The sequence below is a fragment of the Indicator indicator genome, chromosome 9 (assembly GCF_027791375.1).
Source record: "Indicator indicator isolate 239-I01 chromosome 9, UM_Iind_1.1, whole genome shotgun sequence".
NCBI classification, from domain to species: Eukaryota; Metazoa; Chordata; class Aves; order Piciformes; family Indicatoridae; genus Indicator; species Indicator indicator.
The window spans coordinates 17,504,393-17,524,105 of NC_072018.1; the positions used below are offsets into that span (position 1 = coordinate 17,504,393).

Sequence of the window (19,713 nt, forward strand, 5' to 3'; positions counted from 1 at the left end):
AAGGGCCCAGCTGCGCGGCTTGGGGCAGAAAGCCTGGAAGAGGCGGAGCTGAGATGACAGTGGGTAGTGATGACCCCGCTGGCGGGGTTGGGCGGAAACACCTGAAGCAGGACTGGGCCGCGGCGCCGCCTATGGCGCTCTGGACTCTGCTACAAGAGGGGCGTGGGGCGGCCCCCCCCACTCCAGGTGAGGCGAGGAGGGACGAGGAGCTGGGTCCGCTGCTATGGCAGAGGGGCGAAGCGTCGTGCAGCGGGTGCAGGAACTGAAAGAACGGCTGGGCTACGCGGAGGAGCCCGCGGAGGTACCTGCCCAGCGATCGCGCTAGTTCCCGCGGAGGAGGACAAGGGATGGACTCAGAGATTTAGGACCTACCCTCGTCTCTTCACATATAGGATATACGTTTGCATGTCTATGTGCCACGCAGCAGCGGTGCAAGGGGCCTCCGGCGGGCGAAGCACTGGCGAAATCCGGGCCCGTAGAGCCCCCGCCACTGCGGCTCTGGCGGCCGGTCGTGCCGAGCGGGGAGCGCGATGTTTGAGCTGAGTGCGTGTTTGAGCCAGCTGGGCCGCCGAGGGCGAAACTCTGCGTGAGACTACCGTCCTCCGTCTCCATTTTATTTCCCTCCCTAAGACATTAAACTTGATACTTTGTGGAAGTGCTTGGAGGCACAGAGTGGCAGTAAAATTTAATCTGCATTGTATTTGGTAGTTAATGAACTTGAAAAGATTAGTTATTAATCATATTTGCTGTGTGTTTTTAAAGTATGTGTGTGTGTCAGTATATAGGGAATACTGATTTTCTTAGCCGATGATGATTTATCTTTCTAAATGTCAGTGCTGTAGGCTATGCCTGTCCAAATGCAAATGTCTGTGCAGGTCCTTCATCAGATGTTTTAATTTGCAATTCAATGAACCTAGAATTTTCTTGTGCTACAGAAGTGATCAGATACTGTCTTTGTTGATGTGCTATTCAGAAAAAGAGATGAAAAAGGAAGAGAAACCATTCTAGAGGTAATTAATTTCTAAATTATCTGAAAACGGTAAGTTTCATGCTGAGCTCAAATGAAAAATGTGAATAGCCCTGGCAGGTTTGGTGCCCTCAAGGGAAGAGATGCACAGTTTTTGTGCTGTGACTGCAAGCAGGTGCTGCATAAAGTGGGACTAGTGGTGGTGCTGCAGCACTTCTGCTGTCTCTGGTGAAATAAGAATACTTAGGCATTACAGGGGCTAAGGAATGGTAGGGAAAGTGATAGTCATAAAATGCAGTGCTAATAAAAGGTAAATCTAGTAATAGAAAATGTATTTAAAGTCAGAGAGGATAGTTTTAGTTATGTGTGGAAAAAATAATAAATTGATATTTTTGAATGTGTATGTAGGTAAGTGTTGATGTTGCCAGTATTTTTGTTCCATACTGGAGAATAATATTTGTCTTGGCACTTTTTAATAATTTTTAAATACTTTTTTGATTTGGTAGTAACTAGAGAAGATGCAGAACATTGTTCTTGTTGGAAGTTTGTTCATGTGTAAGTTGTGATAGCAACCCCAGTGAGTTCTCAGAGAACTGACGAAAGAACAGAATTAATGATGCAGGTATTGAATGATGCTCAAGGTACTAGGGAAGTTCATCAGGACAGGAAAAATATACTGTGCTATTGCTTATACAGGTGAACGGAATCATCTTCACTGACATTGATCACAAAGGAATGGGTTGAGCAGCTGTGTGATGATGCATATATAAGATGCAGTTGATGCAGAGTTAAAGGACAGTGCCATGATCTATGCCATTCAGTGAGACTACGTAGATATGTACTGCCAAATTTATCACAAGTTGTATTCAGCTGACACTAGCTGTCATAAATATATGCAAGTCTCTTAAGGCATTTGACTTGCTTTTGTATGATGCTGATAACATCAGTAATATTATGGACCTGATGCAGTATATAAAATAGATTTTAGTTGCAATCCCCCCAAATAATTGCCAGACCTCATCAGAAAAGATCGTTGTTTTGTGGTTTTGGCTGTGGGGTGTTTTGGGTTGGGGAGTGATTGCAGATGTTCTTGATGTGATGCTATTAAAATTTCTGTTAATTTAGAAGAAATACAAGAATTGTAGGAAATGCTAATAGATACTGAAGTAGTTTGTGTCAAATTGAGAGACTTTTCTAGAAATCATCTTGGATCATGTGCTAGGCTACACTCGTTCGAGCAACATGCATTTTAACATGGTTCAGTGGAAAGTCACAGCTAGGAGCTATGAATATAGGTCATTTGGGATAGGAGACTATATTTTGGAAAGCATTGACTCTGAAAATTATTTGGAGCTTTGATGTATTACCAGTTGAGCATGAAATTGCAGTGCAGTGCAGCAACTTAGGGAATAAGTACAATCTTTGGGTAGATAGCAGGGTTATGCTATTACTGCTATATAGTATGAGAGGGACTATTACAGGAATATTATGTCCTGTTCTGGGAACTGGTTTTATAAACAACAGTGTTGGGCTGGAAAGATAGGAAGGCAGACAGAGAATGGCTATAGCTCTGGCTAGTATAACTTACTGAAATTAAAGAACCAAGGTGAAGGGTCTATATTTCTGTTGTATAAGATGTTTGAAGGAAGACTATTTTAATTAGCAGAAAGAGGTCTTTGGATTCAGTAGTGCAAAACAAAACTAGATAAATGTTTTTATGCAAATAGGATTTTCTCATGTGATTTTAGGTTTGGGGGGATGTTTTTTCTGTGTTGTTTGTTTTACTGAGGACATAGGAATTACTTGCCTGGGAATGCATGGGATTTTTCTAATGTGTTGTCTTGTTGTCTTCAAAGTCTTGATGCCCTTTCAGATAAGGTGTGTAACTTATCCCGAAGTTAAGGACTTGGTGAAATTTCACTGGCTGTGTTATAGAAGAGAATGAGCAAAATAATTACAATTTTGAAAGAGGGGTGCAGCTAGTGAATGGGGAGGAAGGAGAAGAAAGCAGGAAAGAGTTAACTGTGGTGACATTGAGTTAGTCTCTCGCCTACAAATGGCCTGGAGAGCTGTTAATGGACCCCATCCTTCCTGAGGGTTCAGACATAACTAGTAAAAATGAGAAGAATGTACAATGGCTTGTATAAGAGAAAATGGAGCAACACTGCAGTGGCAAGAGACTAAGCTTGATGCACCTGGGATCTGCTGGTATCATCACTTTTTGGTTTCAGTTTTGACTCTTGGAAAATTTTTTATTTACATGCACTTTGTCCTCTGCTTTCCAAATGCCTGCTTGCTTTCCCTCAATTACACCTTAGCTTGCTCTTGTTCTATTGTCATCTTTACTTTTGTCTCACACCAATATGTGTGCCAGGTCTGAGTTTCTCCATAATGCTCTGCTTCTGTTCTATTTACATTTTATGAAGACCTGTGTTTTGGATTTGCTTGGAATGTCATTTATTGGAAGAACCAACAATCTTTGTAAGCAGTTTGGATAATTCTTTAGATATCAGTATTTGGGAATTACATAAAACAGTTCAGGAACTGTATATAGAGAACTTTTATATTCTTCATATTTTTTTAATGAAGTTTAAGTCAGTCAAGCTTTTCCATGAGGGCACAGCGGATAGTATGCAAGGTAAAATAGTCTGAAAAGCAGTGGAGGGTTACACGTGTGTTGTGTCTACATGGAAAGACTTGGAGGTGGGGAATTACTGGATACAGTCCAGTGAGATAAAGAAGAGCCAGATGGGCTGCAAATGATACATTAAAAGATACTGTTAGAGCAAGGCACTTCAACAGTCAATTTCTGTTTTGTTTTTACAGGCCTTCTCAGAAGAGACTTCAGACAAATTATTTTGTCTTTTGTATTTTATGCAATAATTGTAATGATGCACCATATAAATATCAAGACAAAAGCTTGTGTTTCTAACAAACTTTCATTTCAGTGACAAGGCTTTACTGTGTTTTACACTTCACAGTATACCCATCTGTGGCCTTCAACAAAGTCTGGTAGATAGCTGATCTTGATATTTGTGCTTCAAAAAGCAAACAGCTCCTACTTTGATAGAGAAATCAGAACTCTAGCAAATAGGATAAATACTAAGTTTCTGTGCTGTCACTGATTTGCCACAAATTCACTCGTTTCCTGATTGTGTCTGTAAGTTTGTTCGATTCCAAGTGTCAAGGGCTTGGAGGTGATTCCTACCTGCAGGCTGGATGCTGCCATTCACATTGCCTGGTTGCAGTACAAAGCAAATGGAGCTCCCTCTCATGTGGTAGTCCTGTACAAAGCAAGCTGCCCATCTCACTGTAAACTGAGCTGTTCCCTGCTCAGGACTGCTTCTCATAAAAGGCTTGTCAGAGTGTTTGATCAATGTTTTATTTTTGATGAAACCCTCATGTTTATCTTAATATGCCAAATGTGACACACTCTTTAAGAAAGCAAAATGAACAGTGTGGTCTTTGGCTTAGAAGGTTTCATCGTTCATTAAAATGTGTTGACTGCTTTTGGACATGCTTGTCATCTAGGTACTTTTGTGGTTTAGCCTCTTGGTTTGAAATTGTATGAATGGTAATTGTATGCTTCCTGAATCTGTTTAGAAATGAAATCACCTTTATAAATTAGTGTAATCTAAAACTCATTGAAAGGAAACACTCAAAACCCCCATTGTCTTTGTAACTTTATGAAAACATCTGCTAGCACTCTTCTACATACAGGTTTGTCTGTGACAAATGGGATTTATCCCCAGTGATTTGCACTATTTAAGTAGCTAGTTGTCTTGTAAAGCACAATATAATCTGATAGCAATGGGTTACTTTCTTTTTCATTGCAAAATAAATTAAATGAATGGGTATATATTAAAAATAACCTGACACTGCTAATGTAGTTTCTAATGCTTTAGAGAGTTGACTTCTTGGGGTAGTTTCAGGCTGTCTCTGGAAAATTTTCCACAGATCTTGAACAGAAAGTAGTAGAATGTAAATAAATTACCATTTGATGTAAAAAGGAAAATAATAAGTTTTTAACAATCCCATTGAATAGACTACTAACAAAATTGGTCTGTATAGTCTAACTTTGTCTCTTTTCGCTTCCTCTGCTCTGGCTGGTGCTTCTGCTGGCTTTCCTGACCTTGGCTGCCTTCCTTTGTTGTGGTTAGGTACTAACAACCAACCCTCTGACTCTTTTCTCTCCTCTGGCTTTTCTTGGTTTAGACTGGTGGGGTGATGCTGCTGAATGGGAGACTTGTTGATTTTTTTTTTTTTTTTTTTTTTTTTTTTTTTTTTTTTTTTGCATGGAGCTGGTTCTGCATAATGGAGCTTTTTCTATTGGTTCTGTGACAAATGAGTATCACAGCTACATGAGGAGTGTGGGCATATATATGTGGCCTGTACTACTGTATTATTGATCTTTAATGTAATCTGGGAGGTTGGCAGAACTGTACTGGTTCATAGCACAGCCCTGATGTGCAGTAAGGGAGTGTTACATGTTCCTGGATATTCCTCAACAGCTTTGACTATTTCTGGGTTAAATGTGTGAATGAGGATGAGAAAAACACAATAGAACTTTATTTTTTTAAAGAAAATATTCATATGTTTCCTTCCAGATTATAAAAACTCTTAAGATACTACAGGATTTAGATATATCACTGCGTGTACTAGTGGTAAGTGACCAATAATACATTAAATTCTTCCACAGAATTCCTGTGTTAAATGCTGAGGTCTGCAATCATAGTAGCAGTGAACATGTTGCATTTTGTAATTTTGACTCTTAATCAAAATTTCTTGAGGGCTCTGTACAGGGAGCCGTGGAGCCTTTTCCGAAGGCCAGTTGGAAGCTGGGCATGCAGCTGAACATAAATGCATAAATTCATTATTATGCCAGCAGTGTTTCTACTGAACAGTGATCTATGCCTATAGAGAACACTCTGCTACTCAGGGTTGATTTCTTTCCATTGTAAAATTGTTCTCAAGTTAATGCTTAAGACAAAGCAAATAATTGTTTAGATCAGTTATCTAAATATTTTATTAGCAAGGTCAAGGTTAGTTTCTTGCATTTAAAAAGCAGGCATCCCAAGTGAGCATACTTATGACTTGTATCCTTATCCATGCTGTATCCTGTCAGTTGTTATATTAGACATTCTCACACTGGTCTATGAAGCTTTTAGTTTGTGTGAACAACATGGCTGTGTTTTAGTAAGAAGAGAAGTGTGGGTTTGGTAAGAGAGCTCTTTGGAGACATATGACTGGCCTGTTCAGGCAAAGGCATTGGTCTCCCTTAAATACAGGTTGACTTATACTAGAATACAGAAATATTTATGTATTTTTACTGGGAAACAAAATAGTCTTATATTGCAATTAGCTGTTTAAAATGATAGAGGGCTTCTGCAGACAATCCATGTTCCCAGACAACTTGCATGGTTTACAATATGACACGTGTTGCAAGTCAGAGGAAAGAGATGTCGTTGTCTTACAACTGAAGACTCCATGTATTTTTAATGCATTTGAGAACATAGATAGCTTTAAGAAATAATCCCACTGAATTTCTTGCATCTATTTTCAATACACTGACCTACCAAACTAGGATTGCTCAAATTGTATAGAAGCTAATTAAAATGAATTTAAGGAAAACCTTTCTATGGTGTGAGCTGATTATGTATGAGTAGCGTGTCTATATTTTTTTTTTTTTGCTCAGACTTCACTGGAGTATTATTTCACTAGTTAGCAAAAGCATTAGCAGGTTGCTGTAAACCTAGTGTATATAGATTCCACTGAGATTACAGGACTCTGGCTGAAACTGAGAGTGTTTAGTCATATTAACTCTGTTTCTTTGACCTCATGCTGCTCCTGGCTGAAATACATCTTGAATTGCAATATGTCCATTGTGTGTGCTCTCTGACATGCTAAAATGTACCTGTGTAAGCCTTAAAGGGAATTGGAGTTGATTATGTGCTTTGTTGGAGTACACATTCAAGCCAAGCGAAATTATTGAATGTATACATGTAATGGAGGAAAAGTACTTAGTTTTATGGATTAAGACTGCATTTTGTTTTTTTTTTTTCAGTTCTGCTTGCAATATAAATGAGTTTATTTCTGTAGCTGCCGTAAGACTGCTTTCACTGCTAGCCTAATACTGTTTGTAGCAGTTTTAGAGAAGGTTTTATTTGGGATGTTAGTCATGATTTATTCTGTTCATTTTTCTTGCACTATCTTCAACAGGAAACTGGCATAGGCAAAACAGTTAACAGTTTTAGGAAACACGCCACTGCTGGGAATGTAGCTAAAGCCCTGGTAAAACAATGGAAAAAACTTACTTCTTCAGAAAATCAAAGGTAGGTGTGAACTAACTTTGGTTTAGAAGTTAATTATACTGCAGTGTAACTATAAAATATAGCTTGGAAAGCTTAGGGAATGTGTTCGGAATGACAAATGTGTAACAGGACATATTTTACAGAGTCTTTTACAGAATATCAGAAGACAGATCAGAGTGACCAGTATAGTATTACCAGTAATACCAGTTAGTATTACCTAACCAGCACTCAAATTGTGATGCAAGTGAGACTAAGCCAATGATGGGCATTCCACTGCACTTCAGGGAAGTGGGAATCTTGTTTTTTCTTCCCAGAGGTGGTGGTTAGATGAGGCAGCTCTCTTGTGATTTGATTATATAGAGGGCTTTCCTATAATGCTCTTGTGGACTAAGAGGGGCTTTCAGTAGGAGTAGCACTGAAGAGATGCAGCTTCTTGGAATGAAGCAGCCACCAGTGCCATGGCCAAGCTGGTTGTGCTTTAGATGTTTTGCAGACCTCTGACAATTTGAGGTAGTTTTGCTGAGAAAGCTAGAGGCTTAGATTGACGAAATAGTGTTTTTTAAATCCAAAGTTCAAAGGAGAAGTACCAGAACTGGTGATAAGCAAAGCACAAAGACTGACCTGATGTGGTCTGTATCATCTACAGAGCACATTGTAAATTCTTTGTCTCCTAGTTACTTTGAGGATCATGTCTGCGTTTTAAAGCATGAAGGGAAACGTCTATAAAGAAAACTAGTAATCAACACATGATAAGTAAATAGTACTGTCAAGCATGTTTTCCTGCTGATGGTTATATCCCTACTTCCACTTCTGCTGCCAGTACTTGTAGTGTTTAGTAGTGCTGTACCCATGAGTGGCGTTGCCAGGTACTGTACTGATAAAGAATCAGAGCTCAGCAGAGCACAGTTCTGGGTCTTGTAAAACTATGACATACAGTGTGATTCAATGCTTTTAGTTCTACAAATATAGGTAAAAATGATTGCTCAAGCATTTGGCATCAGATGTAGCATGGGATGTGATTAAAAAAAAATCTATTTTATTTTTTATATTGCAGCGCTCACAGAGGAGGAAAACAAAATACTGAAAAAGATGAGGCAAAATCTTCTGTTTCTGAGGAGACTAAACCTTCAGAGAAATCCAAAACGTCTATACTGGTGTCCAGAGGTTCCAATAGTGCTCCCATTTCTAAAAAGTCGGATAAGCAGCATACTTGTAGTGGAAAGACCCACCAAAGTAGAGATTTTGAGTCTCAAAAAGAATGTGATAATAAGGAATGTAGCAGCAGTGGTTCTGATAAGCAGCGTACTTGTAGTGAAAAGACCCACCAAAGCAGAGATTTTGAGTCTCAAAAAGAATATAGTAGCAGTCGTTCTGATCGTGCTTTCCAGGGTACCTTTCCTCAAACTAAAAACAGTGACTTCAAGGAGAAAGGCAGCAAGAAAGTTTCAGAAAAGCAGTGTTCCTCTGTAGTCGAAGACTTTTCAGTCCTGAAGGACAAGCCTAGTAAGAATGTTTCCAAACAGAGAAATCCTAAGCACTTGAAGAAACCAAAGCAAAATGTTATAATAAAAAGAAAAGCTGAATTATCTAGTGATGAGGAATTTGAGCCTCCTACTATGTCTTTTGAATCTTATCTTAATTACGATCGGGTTACTGCAAAAAGAAAGAGGAAGGCTTGTTCTACAGGCCCGCAGCCAAAGAAGTGCAGTAAACAGAAGAGCAGCTCATTACTACACAAGACTTCAGCGTTTTCTCATGCAAATGAGGGAGAGAAAGATGTAAAAACAAGTGAAGGTGATCAATCAGAAACTCCCAATAAAAAGGTAAGCCACTGCATGAGTGAGATAATAGCAAAGAAAGTGCAGACAAGTGCTTTGGACTTATTTTTTGTGAGATTCAGCTGTGTTTATTTTAAACAACAGATTGCATGGCTGTGGCACATCAGCTGCATTGCAGTTGCCAATAATTGAGGCAAAACCCGATTGTTTATTGTATACTGGCAGTTTACAATTAACTCATCTTGCATTTTGAGAGTGATTTCCAATATGACAATAGCCTTGTTCCATATCAGCTAATCTACTCTTTACCTGCAAAGGAAGCACAGTATTGCATATTAAAATAGCTTAGCCATGTTTGTGATATGAACTGTTCTAGTCCCTTGAAGTGGAAGTAGCTTAAGTAGTTCATCTGAGCCAAAGCAGAGCTAAATGTGTATTAATTAGGCCCTTTACATGAAGCCCTTTTGTGCACTGGGAATTAGAGGTCTCTTCTGTCTTATCTTTACTGTGATGTAATTTACTGTATGCTTTTTTGTTGTGGAAGATCTGCAATCTGAATGTGGTATTTTCTGTCCCAAATGGAGAAATATCAATGTAGAGGCTTGTGTATGATACTCTACCATAAACTATTTGATGAAGTGTCTTGGATGTTCAAGCAGTCATGGAAAGTTATTAAAGATACTGAAATGAAGTTAAGGGTAATGCAAATTTTGGGCTGTAAGTCCTTGGCTTGCAATTGGAGGACACCAAAGACCCGATTTAGATGCACATAATGCTGAGCATTTGTAGGGACCTGTGCTTTACCAGACTGCTGCATCTTTACTGACTGTAACATATTTGAAATAATTCTTAAGGGGTTGTTGTCGAAGAGCAAAAAGGGACTTAGCCTGTCTTGTCTCAGACCACTCTAGTTAGAACTGTTGTAAGTGGGATGAGACAGTTATCTGTGAAAATTTGAGGCTAAATGTCTTATTCAGCCAAACAGAGGAGATTCCGCAGAACTGAGTATAAAGCTGTTTATTGTCTTTCAGGATGGCATTTAGTTTGCTAGTAAACATTGGATTGATGTTTTGTCTCATTCACTGTATGCCTCTGACCTCAGTAGTTATTTATCTGAAAGCCTGTTACCTGAACTACTACTACTCTGTTCTTTAATCTTTTTATGAACAGATTGCAGTTAGCCCACTAAGTTCCTTTTGTGATGTAGTCTTAGTAAGCAGAGTATAAAAGCAATAGTTCTAGTTGTACTAAGTTATATCTGGGGTTTGGTTAAAGTTGGGTGTATTTTTTTTTTTCTTGTGTTGTTGGTTGGTTGTGGGTTGTTTGTTGTTGTGGTTTGTTGTGGGGGTTTTTTTGTTTGTTTGTTTTGGGCTCATTTTAAGACTCAGGAAACCTAAATTTGTAATGTTGAAACAATGTTTTCTTGACTGTGCACAGGCCAAGATGGCATCCCTCCAAGATCTTCTTAATACTCCACTGCCTAAATTTCTAACAGGCATCTCAATCTCATCTCCCCCATATGCTGCAGACTTTGAAAGTAAGTAGTATGCAAGGCTGATAAATGAGCAACAGTCCAGATATTTAAAGCTCTGCACAGAGATGTCTTTATACCATTTCCTTTTAAACTGTATGAGCTCTCATGTCCATGGCAAACAATGCCTCACCTTTGCTTTCTCATCTGAAAGAACTCACATTGAAGCTGAAGAGAATTATAGGCTTCACTCTTACAGCTTGCTGAATAAAGAAATACTGTGGGAGGTTACCATGAATGGAGAGATGGCATAGATCAGGTGGTAGTTTTATGAGCTCTATTTATCTTTACCTCTGTCTACACCTTATAGCAGGCAAATCCTTGATAGAAGTTATCATAGGCAAAACAAAGACAGGAAGTGCTTTGGCATCAGAACTTGCCAGCACCTTTATGGGTAGTAGTGGCTCTCTTAGTAGCTCTTGTGAGGTTTCATATTACCCTGGTCTTGAAGCATCATTGCCATTGCAGCTTCTGGCTTCTATAGGATAACTTGAAAAGATCAATAATGTGTTGTAGGCTGGTAACAGAGTAATCTAGATAAGAACACAGCTCATACAGACCTAAGCTATATAAAGTAAGGCTGATTTGAGTTGGTGTGGCTCATTTGCAATGTACATGCTGTCTTGGTGCTGGGTGATGATGAATGGAATTCTGTAGCATTTCTGTAGGAACCCCAGATTACAACAAAGTAACTCTATTTCAAGAAAAATTAATATACATGTGTCTTAGCAGCTGCGTTTTGTCGTAAAGTTGAATGTTTAAAAATTGTAAGATGTCAGGAGGTAAAAGAAATTCCAATATTTTGCTTGCAGCTTCCATAGACCCTGTTGAAGAAGAACGCAAGAAAGTCAGAGAGGCTTTTCAATTCACAGGACAGAGACTGAACTCCAAAATGCAAGTTTACTCTGGTCCTAAAACAGTCCATCTTTCAAAGATGCTTACGCTGTATGAACAGTGCATCCGTGTGCTTCAAAATAACATTGACTGTGAGTACTGTCAGGGATTTGTAGCAGGTTGTGCCTGAAAGTTTATCAGGTTTCTTTTTAGTCTATGCCAACAACTGGCCTGCTGGAAGACAGTTTTCCTCCCTGCAAATGGTGACTCAGGGCAGGTTGAAAAGCACTTAAATTGATTTATGGCTGTGCTAAAATGTAGTTTTCTTTTGAAAGCTTAACCTTTTATGAAGTTCCAATTGTAGTTAAAATATAATGTCCTATAACTTATAAGCGAGAAAGCATGCAGATTTGTGGTTTTGTTGTTGGTGTGATGGGTTTTTGGGGAGTATTTCTTTTTTCCCCCTCCAAGATACATGCTTACATAAGTTTGAATGAGTGATCAAGAAGCCATTCATTCTTTTGCGTAGGCAGAGAGGGGAGTGATACCCATAAGTAAAGATGGGCCAATAGATATTCAAAGATGCATTCTCTGTCCTCAAGTACAACTGCCACAGAATCACAGAAACATTCAGGTTGGAAAAGACCCTCAGGATCACCAAGTCCAACTGGTAACACTACTCCACAAGGTTCACCCCTAAACCATATCCTCAAGCATCCCATCCAAATGACCTTCAAATGCACCCCAGGCTGGTGACTCAACCACCTCTCTGGGTAGCCCATTCCAATCCCTGATCATTCTTTCCACAAAAATTTCTTTCCTAATGTCTGATCTAAACCTAGCCAGTCACAGCTTGAAACCATTCCCTCTTGTTCTGTCACTAATTACCTGTGAGTAGAGACCAGCACCAACCTCTCCACAACATCCTTTCAGGTAGCTGTGGAGTGTGGTCTCTTCTTTTTCAAACTGAACAACCCTAGCTCCTTCAGTTGCTCTTAAGATTTATTCTGCAGTCCCTTCACCAGCTTTGTTGCCCTCCTCAGCACTCACTCCAGCACCTCCACATCTCTCTTGTATTGAGGTGCCCAAAACTGAACACAATACTTGAGGTGTGGCCTTGCGTATTGTGTCCGAATGGAACTGCTGATTTACAAATATTTTCATAGCCTGACTTCTAAGCCTGTGTTCTGTTAGTGCTCGTTAAAATTAACTTGTGTTTTTCAACTGAGTGGTGTTACACACTGAGTAAAACAAACGAGATACTGAAAGCAGCGTCCTCTTCCATAGTGCTACATGAAGTAGGAGGTGTGCCTTTTGAAATTCTTGAGCCTGTGCTAACACGTTGCACACCAGAGCAGTTGTTTCGAATAGAAGAATGCAATCCGGTAAATTCTGCCTTGTTAAATTCAGGGAACCATGGAGGACATGAGGTGTCTCTTTCTGCCTTTCTTTGCACACCTTTTTGATAAAAATTCTTTATGGGTTTTTCTGGTTTTCTGTCTGGTGTATGTCCTACTTTGAATCCAGCTGTCATCATCAGCAAAGCATACCAATTGGGAAGTATCTGAAGTTTCATGTGGGTAGTAGTTTTTTTTTTTTTATAACTGCACTGGCTGGGACTTCAGCTCCATAAGGGATCTGCACACTGAGGTTCTGAGTGGGTAACAATTCAGAATGTATGTTGGCCACTTCTCTGCATGCCTGAAGTTGAGAGCTGGTTTAGTCTGAGCCTGTGCTAGTCTATCCTGTAACCATGGCTTGTTAACTCAGAACTGGAGCACTGCTATTTCAAGCTATGTGATTTTGAGACTGAAGTCAGTATCTCTGCATGGTATTGCCATGCTCCATGACACCTGTGACACCATGTGTTTGTTCTGCACCTTTTTCCACCAAGGTATTGGGCTTTGTCTACAGGCTCAGATAACAGGTATACTCTTGAAAAATGGTACCTTAAAATCTTTGTTTTAAGATATCTTGTGTTCAAAATAGACGTTTACAGAAGAGTCTGACCACTTATGGAAGAAACACTGCCAGAGAGATTTTAAAAATGAGAGCCTCCTGGAATGTGAGTCTTGGCGTGAAATGTACTCAAGACTGTTTAATCGGAGAGAAGAAAAACTGAAGACTCTTACAAAAAACATTATTTCAGCTCAATCTGAGAAACCAAAAGGTAAGATATGTGGTTAGCTTTTCCACGTACAAAACCTAGTCTCTTCTGCTATTCTTGACACTTGATATATACATGGGGTTTAGTGATTTGCACTGAGCATTAATACTGCACCTCTAGAAGTCATCAAGAAAGAAACGTTTTTTTTCAGTCTGAGTTTCCCCAAAAATAAATGCCTGTATTAACACAATAAATCAATGTATAATATTTGCAGCATACAATAGACAAGTCTTACCTTACTCTGCTTAGAATGAGGATCCTAAGCAATAGTACAAAGAATACAAATGTAGTTACAAATACCAAAGTTAATACAAAGGAATACTGTATGCAGTTTGTGTATAATTTGCTGTGGCCTGGTTACTTTATCAGATTCTACTTTTCTAATTTTAAATTATTTTTTCCCCAATTTAAACTTAGAAATTGCCACACAACCGTATCATCAACTGAACTTTTAACATAAAGGGCAAAAAAGTCACCTATCCTCTTGTCTTTGCTTTTTTGTTAGGCAGGCAAGTAAAAATGGCTTATGTGACCAGTGCAGCAAAACCACCCAGGAACGTTCGCCGACAGCAAGAAATCCATGGGACTGCAGGACCTGTCACACAATTTTGTCTCAGAGGAAAGAGCAAGTACGTGTTCTGTACTATGCTTTTAATTTGAGTTTAGGTGTCTTTATCAGTACCAAAGGTTGCTGACAAAATGTTTTTGAAGTTACAAATATCTATTTGCTTTTCCTTTTTTAAGCAGCTAGTGGCTAGAAAGTAACTTGTCTTGCATGCTTCTCTGCTGTGTATGCATTATCATCACATGACTCTCCCAAGTGCCACCTCACCTTCTCAGCTGGAGAGTGAGTGGGTACTGTTGTTTTTCTACAGGTTACACTGATGCCACCCAGAATTTTTCGAGTGTTAATGTTTTGTGTTTATAAACCTTCCTAGTAGCCTCACATGTTCCCCTGCTTCAGTAAAATCCCAGTCAGCTGTTTGCAATGATACATCTGACCAGAGTGAATCTCAAACTTTTAATACTACTAATAGAGGTTTTCTGCTTTGGCACTTAAAAGGAGTGTCTGGAGTCAGGCTGTAGCAATAGCCAGCAGTAATCACTGGAGAAACACAAAACTCGGATTTCACAAATGTTTACTCTGCACAGGATGAAGCCAATTTTTTTTGTGACATCTTAGTTCAGAGTAGTTCAACAGCCAGGAGAGCCAAAGCTGAGATGTGATGTTTGTCTTACTGGTCCTGCCAGCCTAATGAATTCTTTTGTATCCAAAAGGATGGCTGCAACAGGGAGATAAACCATCTGTAGCATGAGTTGTACTTCTTCCCTTCTCAAGAGTGTGGAGACAGATTGCTGACTTTTCTTTGAAACGAGAAGATATTCAAACAATAAAAAACAGCAATTTGATTCAGAAGCAGCCCATGGGTTTGATGAATCCATGTGCCAGCAGTTGGACCATAAAAGCTATGGAGAGTATTTGTACTATGTGAATGTGGGTATCTTTAAGTTGTGGTCACTCACCTGCTGTGGCTGCTGGTGAGCATGGTGCCCTCCCCTGTCACTACTGTCTGTGTTTGTTCCCATTTCAGTGTAACTGCTTTTCAACTAGTGCCCTCCAAATTGTACCTCTGGGGGGAGCAGCAGGTAGAATATTTTTCAGTAATCAAAATTAGTGAACAGTTGCACAGGTTGACAAATATGTGAGTGGATAGTGACAGCTGGGAACAGGGAGGGTAAAACTTAAGCTGTTGCAAATGTGATATGAGACTGACAGTATAGCTGTATATGTCAGGAGAGTAATTTCAAGCTATTTCTGTCATGATGCTGTAGTGCCTGCAGTTGTGATGAGTAATGTTCAATCTTAGGCACATGAACTAGATATCTGAACTGATCTGGGTTTATTGTTTGTGGAAGAAACCCTATAAAACCGTGGAAAGTGTTTTCTGTGAGTTTCAGGAGCTTGACTTAGTCATGCGGGCTTGACTTACTGCCCCAGATGGTGGTGATACGGGACAGGAGTGACAGCCTGGGTGTAGAAACTTAAAACTGGCTTTTACCTGAGATATAATGGTTTTATAACTGCAAATTCAGCTCATAAGATTAGGAAGAAGCTTCTCTCCATACTGTTGCTGTTGTCAATGAAATGATAGTGAATCACCAAGGCAGTAACTTAAGGCACTTCAAGTTAGGGCTTTGCTTTTAGTTGGCCTGTGGGAGTTTGTATCTATATTGTGACAGGCCAGACTTCCAAGATAGATGTTTTAAGTACAGTAGTGTAGATATCCATTCTGCTACAGTAATCTCTGCACCAGTAGGTGAGTGATGTACTCAAAGCCCTGCATGTTTGTTTTCCTCAGGCATGATGAGTTAGGAAGAACTGCTGTTGTGTTAGAAGCCACGAAAGGGTCACTACTTTGCTGTGAGAAATGATTGGTTTTTTAGGCATGATGAGTTTCACTTTGTTTTGACCATGTCAGCTGAAAACCTATTGGTTTTTCAAGCTGCAGAATTTGTATAACTGAAGTTATCACTAAGAAGCTGGTCTTGCAGGAGCCAAGGAGGTTTTACAGGAGCTAAATGGCAGACATGCAGATCCCTGACAGGCTGTAGTTGAGTATGCAGCAGTACAATGATAACTGGTAGTAGACTTCAGTGATAGGCTATGGGCTGTACAGGGCTGCCCAGAGTGGTGACATCATACTGACAGTTTAATGCTGCATTGGTTTAACTGCTCTTAGCAGTTAAGCATCAGCTCTATACCTGTTTCCACCTGAGTTATTGCACTGTTGGTTGAGGATTCCAACCTAACACTGAACTGCCCATTTTGCTAGACATTCCTGCTTTCAGTGTGGGGGGAAGGTCTGTAAATTTGCCCTCACTTTTTGTCAGAAGTAGCAGCTCAGCTGTGCTCAGTGAGGAAAATCAACACAAGGATGAACTAGAGTACAGGGCATTGTGGATCCCAATCATATTGCTAAACATTTGATCTGTCACAAATTTTGGTCATTTAATATTTATCTCTAATTGTGCTGGAATGGAAGCGGGCTAGATAATTATCTGAGATCCTTTCTAACCTGAACTGTCACATGGTTTTAAAATGTGTAAAAGCTTAAATATTTGTGATCATTTTTTTCCAAAATGAGCCAGAGCAAATAGTAGTTAGATATCAATCACTAACTTTTCCCTTCTTTCGTTGTTTTTAAAGATCAAGGATTCCAGAAATCAGAGATGTAAATAATACATCAGCTCTGATCACTGCTAGCAGTTGTGGGAGCTCTAGGTCAAGTATGATGACTCAAGATGAAAAGAAGCCTACGAAAAGTAAATGGAATTTCCTGCGGTTATCAAGATAATTTTAATAACTTGCAATCTAACTATATCCTTAATATTATGCTAATATAATTTTAAGTCACTCATGGCTGTACTTCTAACTTACCCCTTTTTTCTTATTGAAGAAATTGGACCAATCATGAAGAAAACTTTGAGAGCGTTGAAGAGTAAAGCTGGACGACGATAAAATGAGGCTGCATATTTGAAGCTTATGTAACTATTAGTATATTGTGCTACAGCTAATGAAAGTAATGTTAATGTAAACATTTGGCTTAGTTTAAAAGAGTTTTGAAAAATTACAGGGGTGAATGATTTGCAATAAAAATGAAAACATCTGTGTCTAGTCATACTGCTGCTTTCCATGAGGACCGAATTGAAATAAAGTTGGTGCAGAGTAATGACAAATCAGTTTACATAGACTTCTGTCTTTATCAGTTTAGTTACATATTTGTGTCAGGTTTTTCATGGAAGCTGTTGGGTATATTTTGCAAAGCTTAAAGTTATCTCAGAAATGGCCACAAGGTCTACTTGGATACAATTGGAAAGAGGCTTTGGCACGTTTTGTACAAAAGTGTTTTGGGAACTCAGTGTATTTGTTTAACTAAAGGTTTTCCTAGGCATATTTTTATTTTTTCCTAGACTGTGTGCCTCTAGCTGTCTAGCCTTTCCAGCAAATATCAGGGTCATTGAAGTCCCCAGTGAGAACGAGGACCTGTCATCTGTGAGGCTGCTTTTAGCTGTCTATAGAAGGTGTCCTCAACTTCCTCTCCCTGATAGGTGGCCTGTAGTAGACACAGCACTATGATCTGTATTAGCCTGTCATTTCATTCTTACCCATAAGCTCCCAAATCTTCATCCCTATCTAGGCAGAGCTCAATCCATTCCAGCTGCTCCCTCACAGGAAGAGCAACTTCACCACCTCACCTTGCTGGTCTAGCTTTCCTAAAAAGTACATAGCAGTCCATGACAGCATTTCAGACATGAGCCATCCTACCATGTCTCTGTAACTGAAATGAGACGGTGGCCCTGCAACTGCACACCGATCTCTAGTCCTTCCCATTTATTGCCCAAGCCACGTGTGTTGATGTGCAGGCATTTTGGAGGGGTAACTAAGCATGCTGGCTTCCCTGGAGGGATGCAAGAGGATCCACCAAGGGAAAATACTCCTTTGAGGTGGTTGGTCTTCCAGCTTTCCTCTTAGAAGGTGCCTAAGGAACATCTGACACTGCTGTGGTTGGCTTGGTTTATTCTGGCATTGCTGTTTTGGACCCAACCCCCAGAGTCCTTCAGTTCAAAGCCCTCCTTACCAGGTTTACCTATACATAGTATTGGAGTATGCTGACCTGTGGCAGAATGTGCATCCAGCAGAAGGAAAGTGGAAAGATGCTTGTATTTGTTGCATGCTTTCCAGAGTGGTTTCCACATCCCTCTTCATATGTCATATATCCCCCTGTTGTGTGTTCAACATGTTCTGTGTTGTAGCCTTCTGGCTGATCTTCCTGGTGGTGAGCTGAACCTGACTCAGGAGGGCAGCTTGGAGGAAGAAACCTGTGATCCTTCTCAGGTAAGTGGCTCTTCACTGAAAGGTGGAAATTAATGAATGTGTGATGACCTTGTCTTCCTTCGAAACTGTGCTGGTTTGGGGCCAGACAGATCCTCTCTTGCCCCGAAAGGGACAAAAGAATGAGACTCACACAAACGGATTGGAGAGTGATGGAAAGTTTAAATGGAAAAGCAATTGGTGAAGCTACAAAAAAACTACAAACTACAAAGCATAGTGACAAAGAGTATCCCAAAGCGTACAGAACCCCTCACAGAATTCCCAAAGGCTTCCCAGTCCTTCCCTTCTTCCCAAACCCCCCAGGGCTCTTTCTTCCCCCTCCCACTGCTAGGCAAGTCTCAGGCTGGCCAGGTCTGAGACTGCCCCCCCCTCCATTCTCCTCCTGGCATTAGGCCTAGACAGGCCTAAGAGGCCTTGAGGATACTCCCCCGGCATTACCCGACAAGAGAGGACATCTCCCGTGGGAGCAGAGAGGGAAGAAAGAGGAAGAGAATGACTTTGCAGATGGCCTTACAGGGTGCAGGACTTATGGGTAGAAATACGTCGTTTCCTGTGTCCACCCCTGTGGGTGGGCACCCAGGACACCAGAGGTGTATCTCATGCGGCAGTGGCAGGGGGCACCCAGCCTAAACTGCCACAGAAACACATTGCAGCCCCTAGTCCTCCTGCAGTATCTCTAGAGCATTTCACCCAAGCAGCAGAACTGCTTTTCCCTCAGGTGATTAGGAAATTCCATGTTGATTTCTGACAAATAGGAGAAAAAATACGGTCACAAAGGGGAAACCCTGCTGCTGTTGAAAAGACCACAAATGGAGAATATTTCTATGCATGAAATGGGCAGTTCAAGAAGAATATAAACCATTTTCCACTCTCTGCCAGTGTATGTTTTATAGCATTCAGGAATGTTTTTCATCCTGTTAGTGGTTGAGTCCAAGAAAACTCAGCCTGACTGCTCTTCCACTTAAAGGATGTGTGATCTTGCCATTTAAACAGTGTCTGTGGCAGGAGGAGAAAGCAGTTCTGAGGTGAAGTGTTCTTACGTGGCCCTGCTCAGAAGGCACGTAGAGTTGCAGGTGCTAAGCTCTTCTCAGGGACCATGTAGGTGTTCAAATGCTAGGTACAGTCCTGGGCCAAAGCTAGCAAACAGTTTAGGGTTTTGTGTGATCCTTCTGGAATAATTTAGAGACCTCTGTGAACTGCCGTATGCATGCTGATGTCGGTTGGTGCTGTT

General features: G+C 40.2%; 1 protein-coding gene across 1 annotated transcript; it reads left to right on the top strand.

Moving 5' to 3' along the window:
• Positions 1 to 223: 223 nt before the first annotated feature.
• On the top strand, positions 224 to 17,108 carry LOC128969147 (elongin-A-like). The gene is made up of 12 exons (XM_054383847.1): positions 224 to 301; positions 5,575 to 5,631; positions 7,187 to 7,299; positions 8,333 to 8,643; positions 8,710 to 9,101; positions 10,494 to 10,593; positions 11,409 to 11,573; positions 12,709 to 12,806; positions 13,411 to 13,591; positions 14,094 to 14,217; positions 16,797 to 16,912; positions 17,047 to 17,108. Exons 1-12 carry the CDS (start codon positions 224 to 226, stop codon positions 17,106 to 17,108), a joined length of 1,797 nt encoding a protein of 598 aa, XP_054239822.1.
• The last annotated feature ends 2,605 nt before the right edge of the window (positions 17,109 to 19,713 follow it).

What these genes read in the sequence shown, in the direction of transcription:
- LOC128969147 (XM_054383847.1), top strand. Translation starts at nt 224, where the DNA reads ATGGCAGAGGGGCGAAGCGTCGTGCAGCGGGTGCAGGAACTGAAAGAA. An exon ending in ACTTCTTCAGAAAATCAAAG is followed by an intron (nt 7,300 to 8,332) that starts GTAGGTGTGAAC and finishes TTTATATTGCAG; the next exon opens with CGCTCACAGAGGAGGAAAAC. An exon ending in TGTCTCAGAGGAAAGAGCAA is followed by an intron (nt 14,218 to 16,796) that starts GTACGTGTTCTG and finishes TTGTTTTTAAAG; the next exon opens with ATCAAGGATTCCAGAAATCA.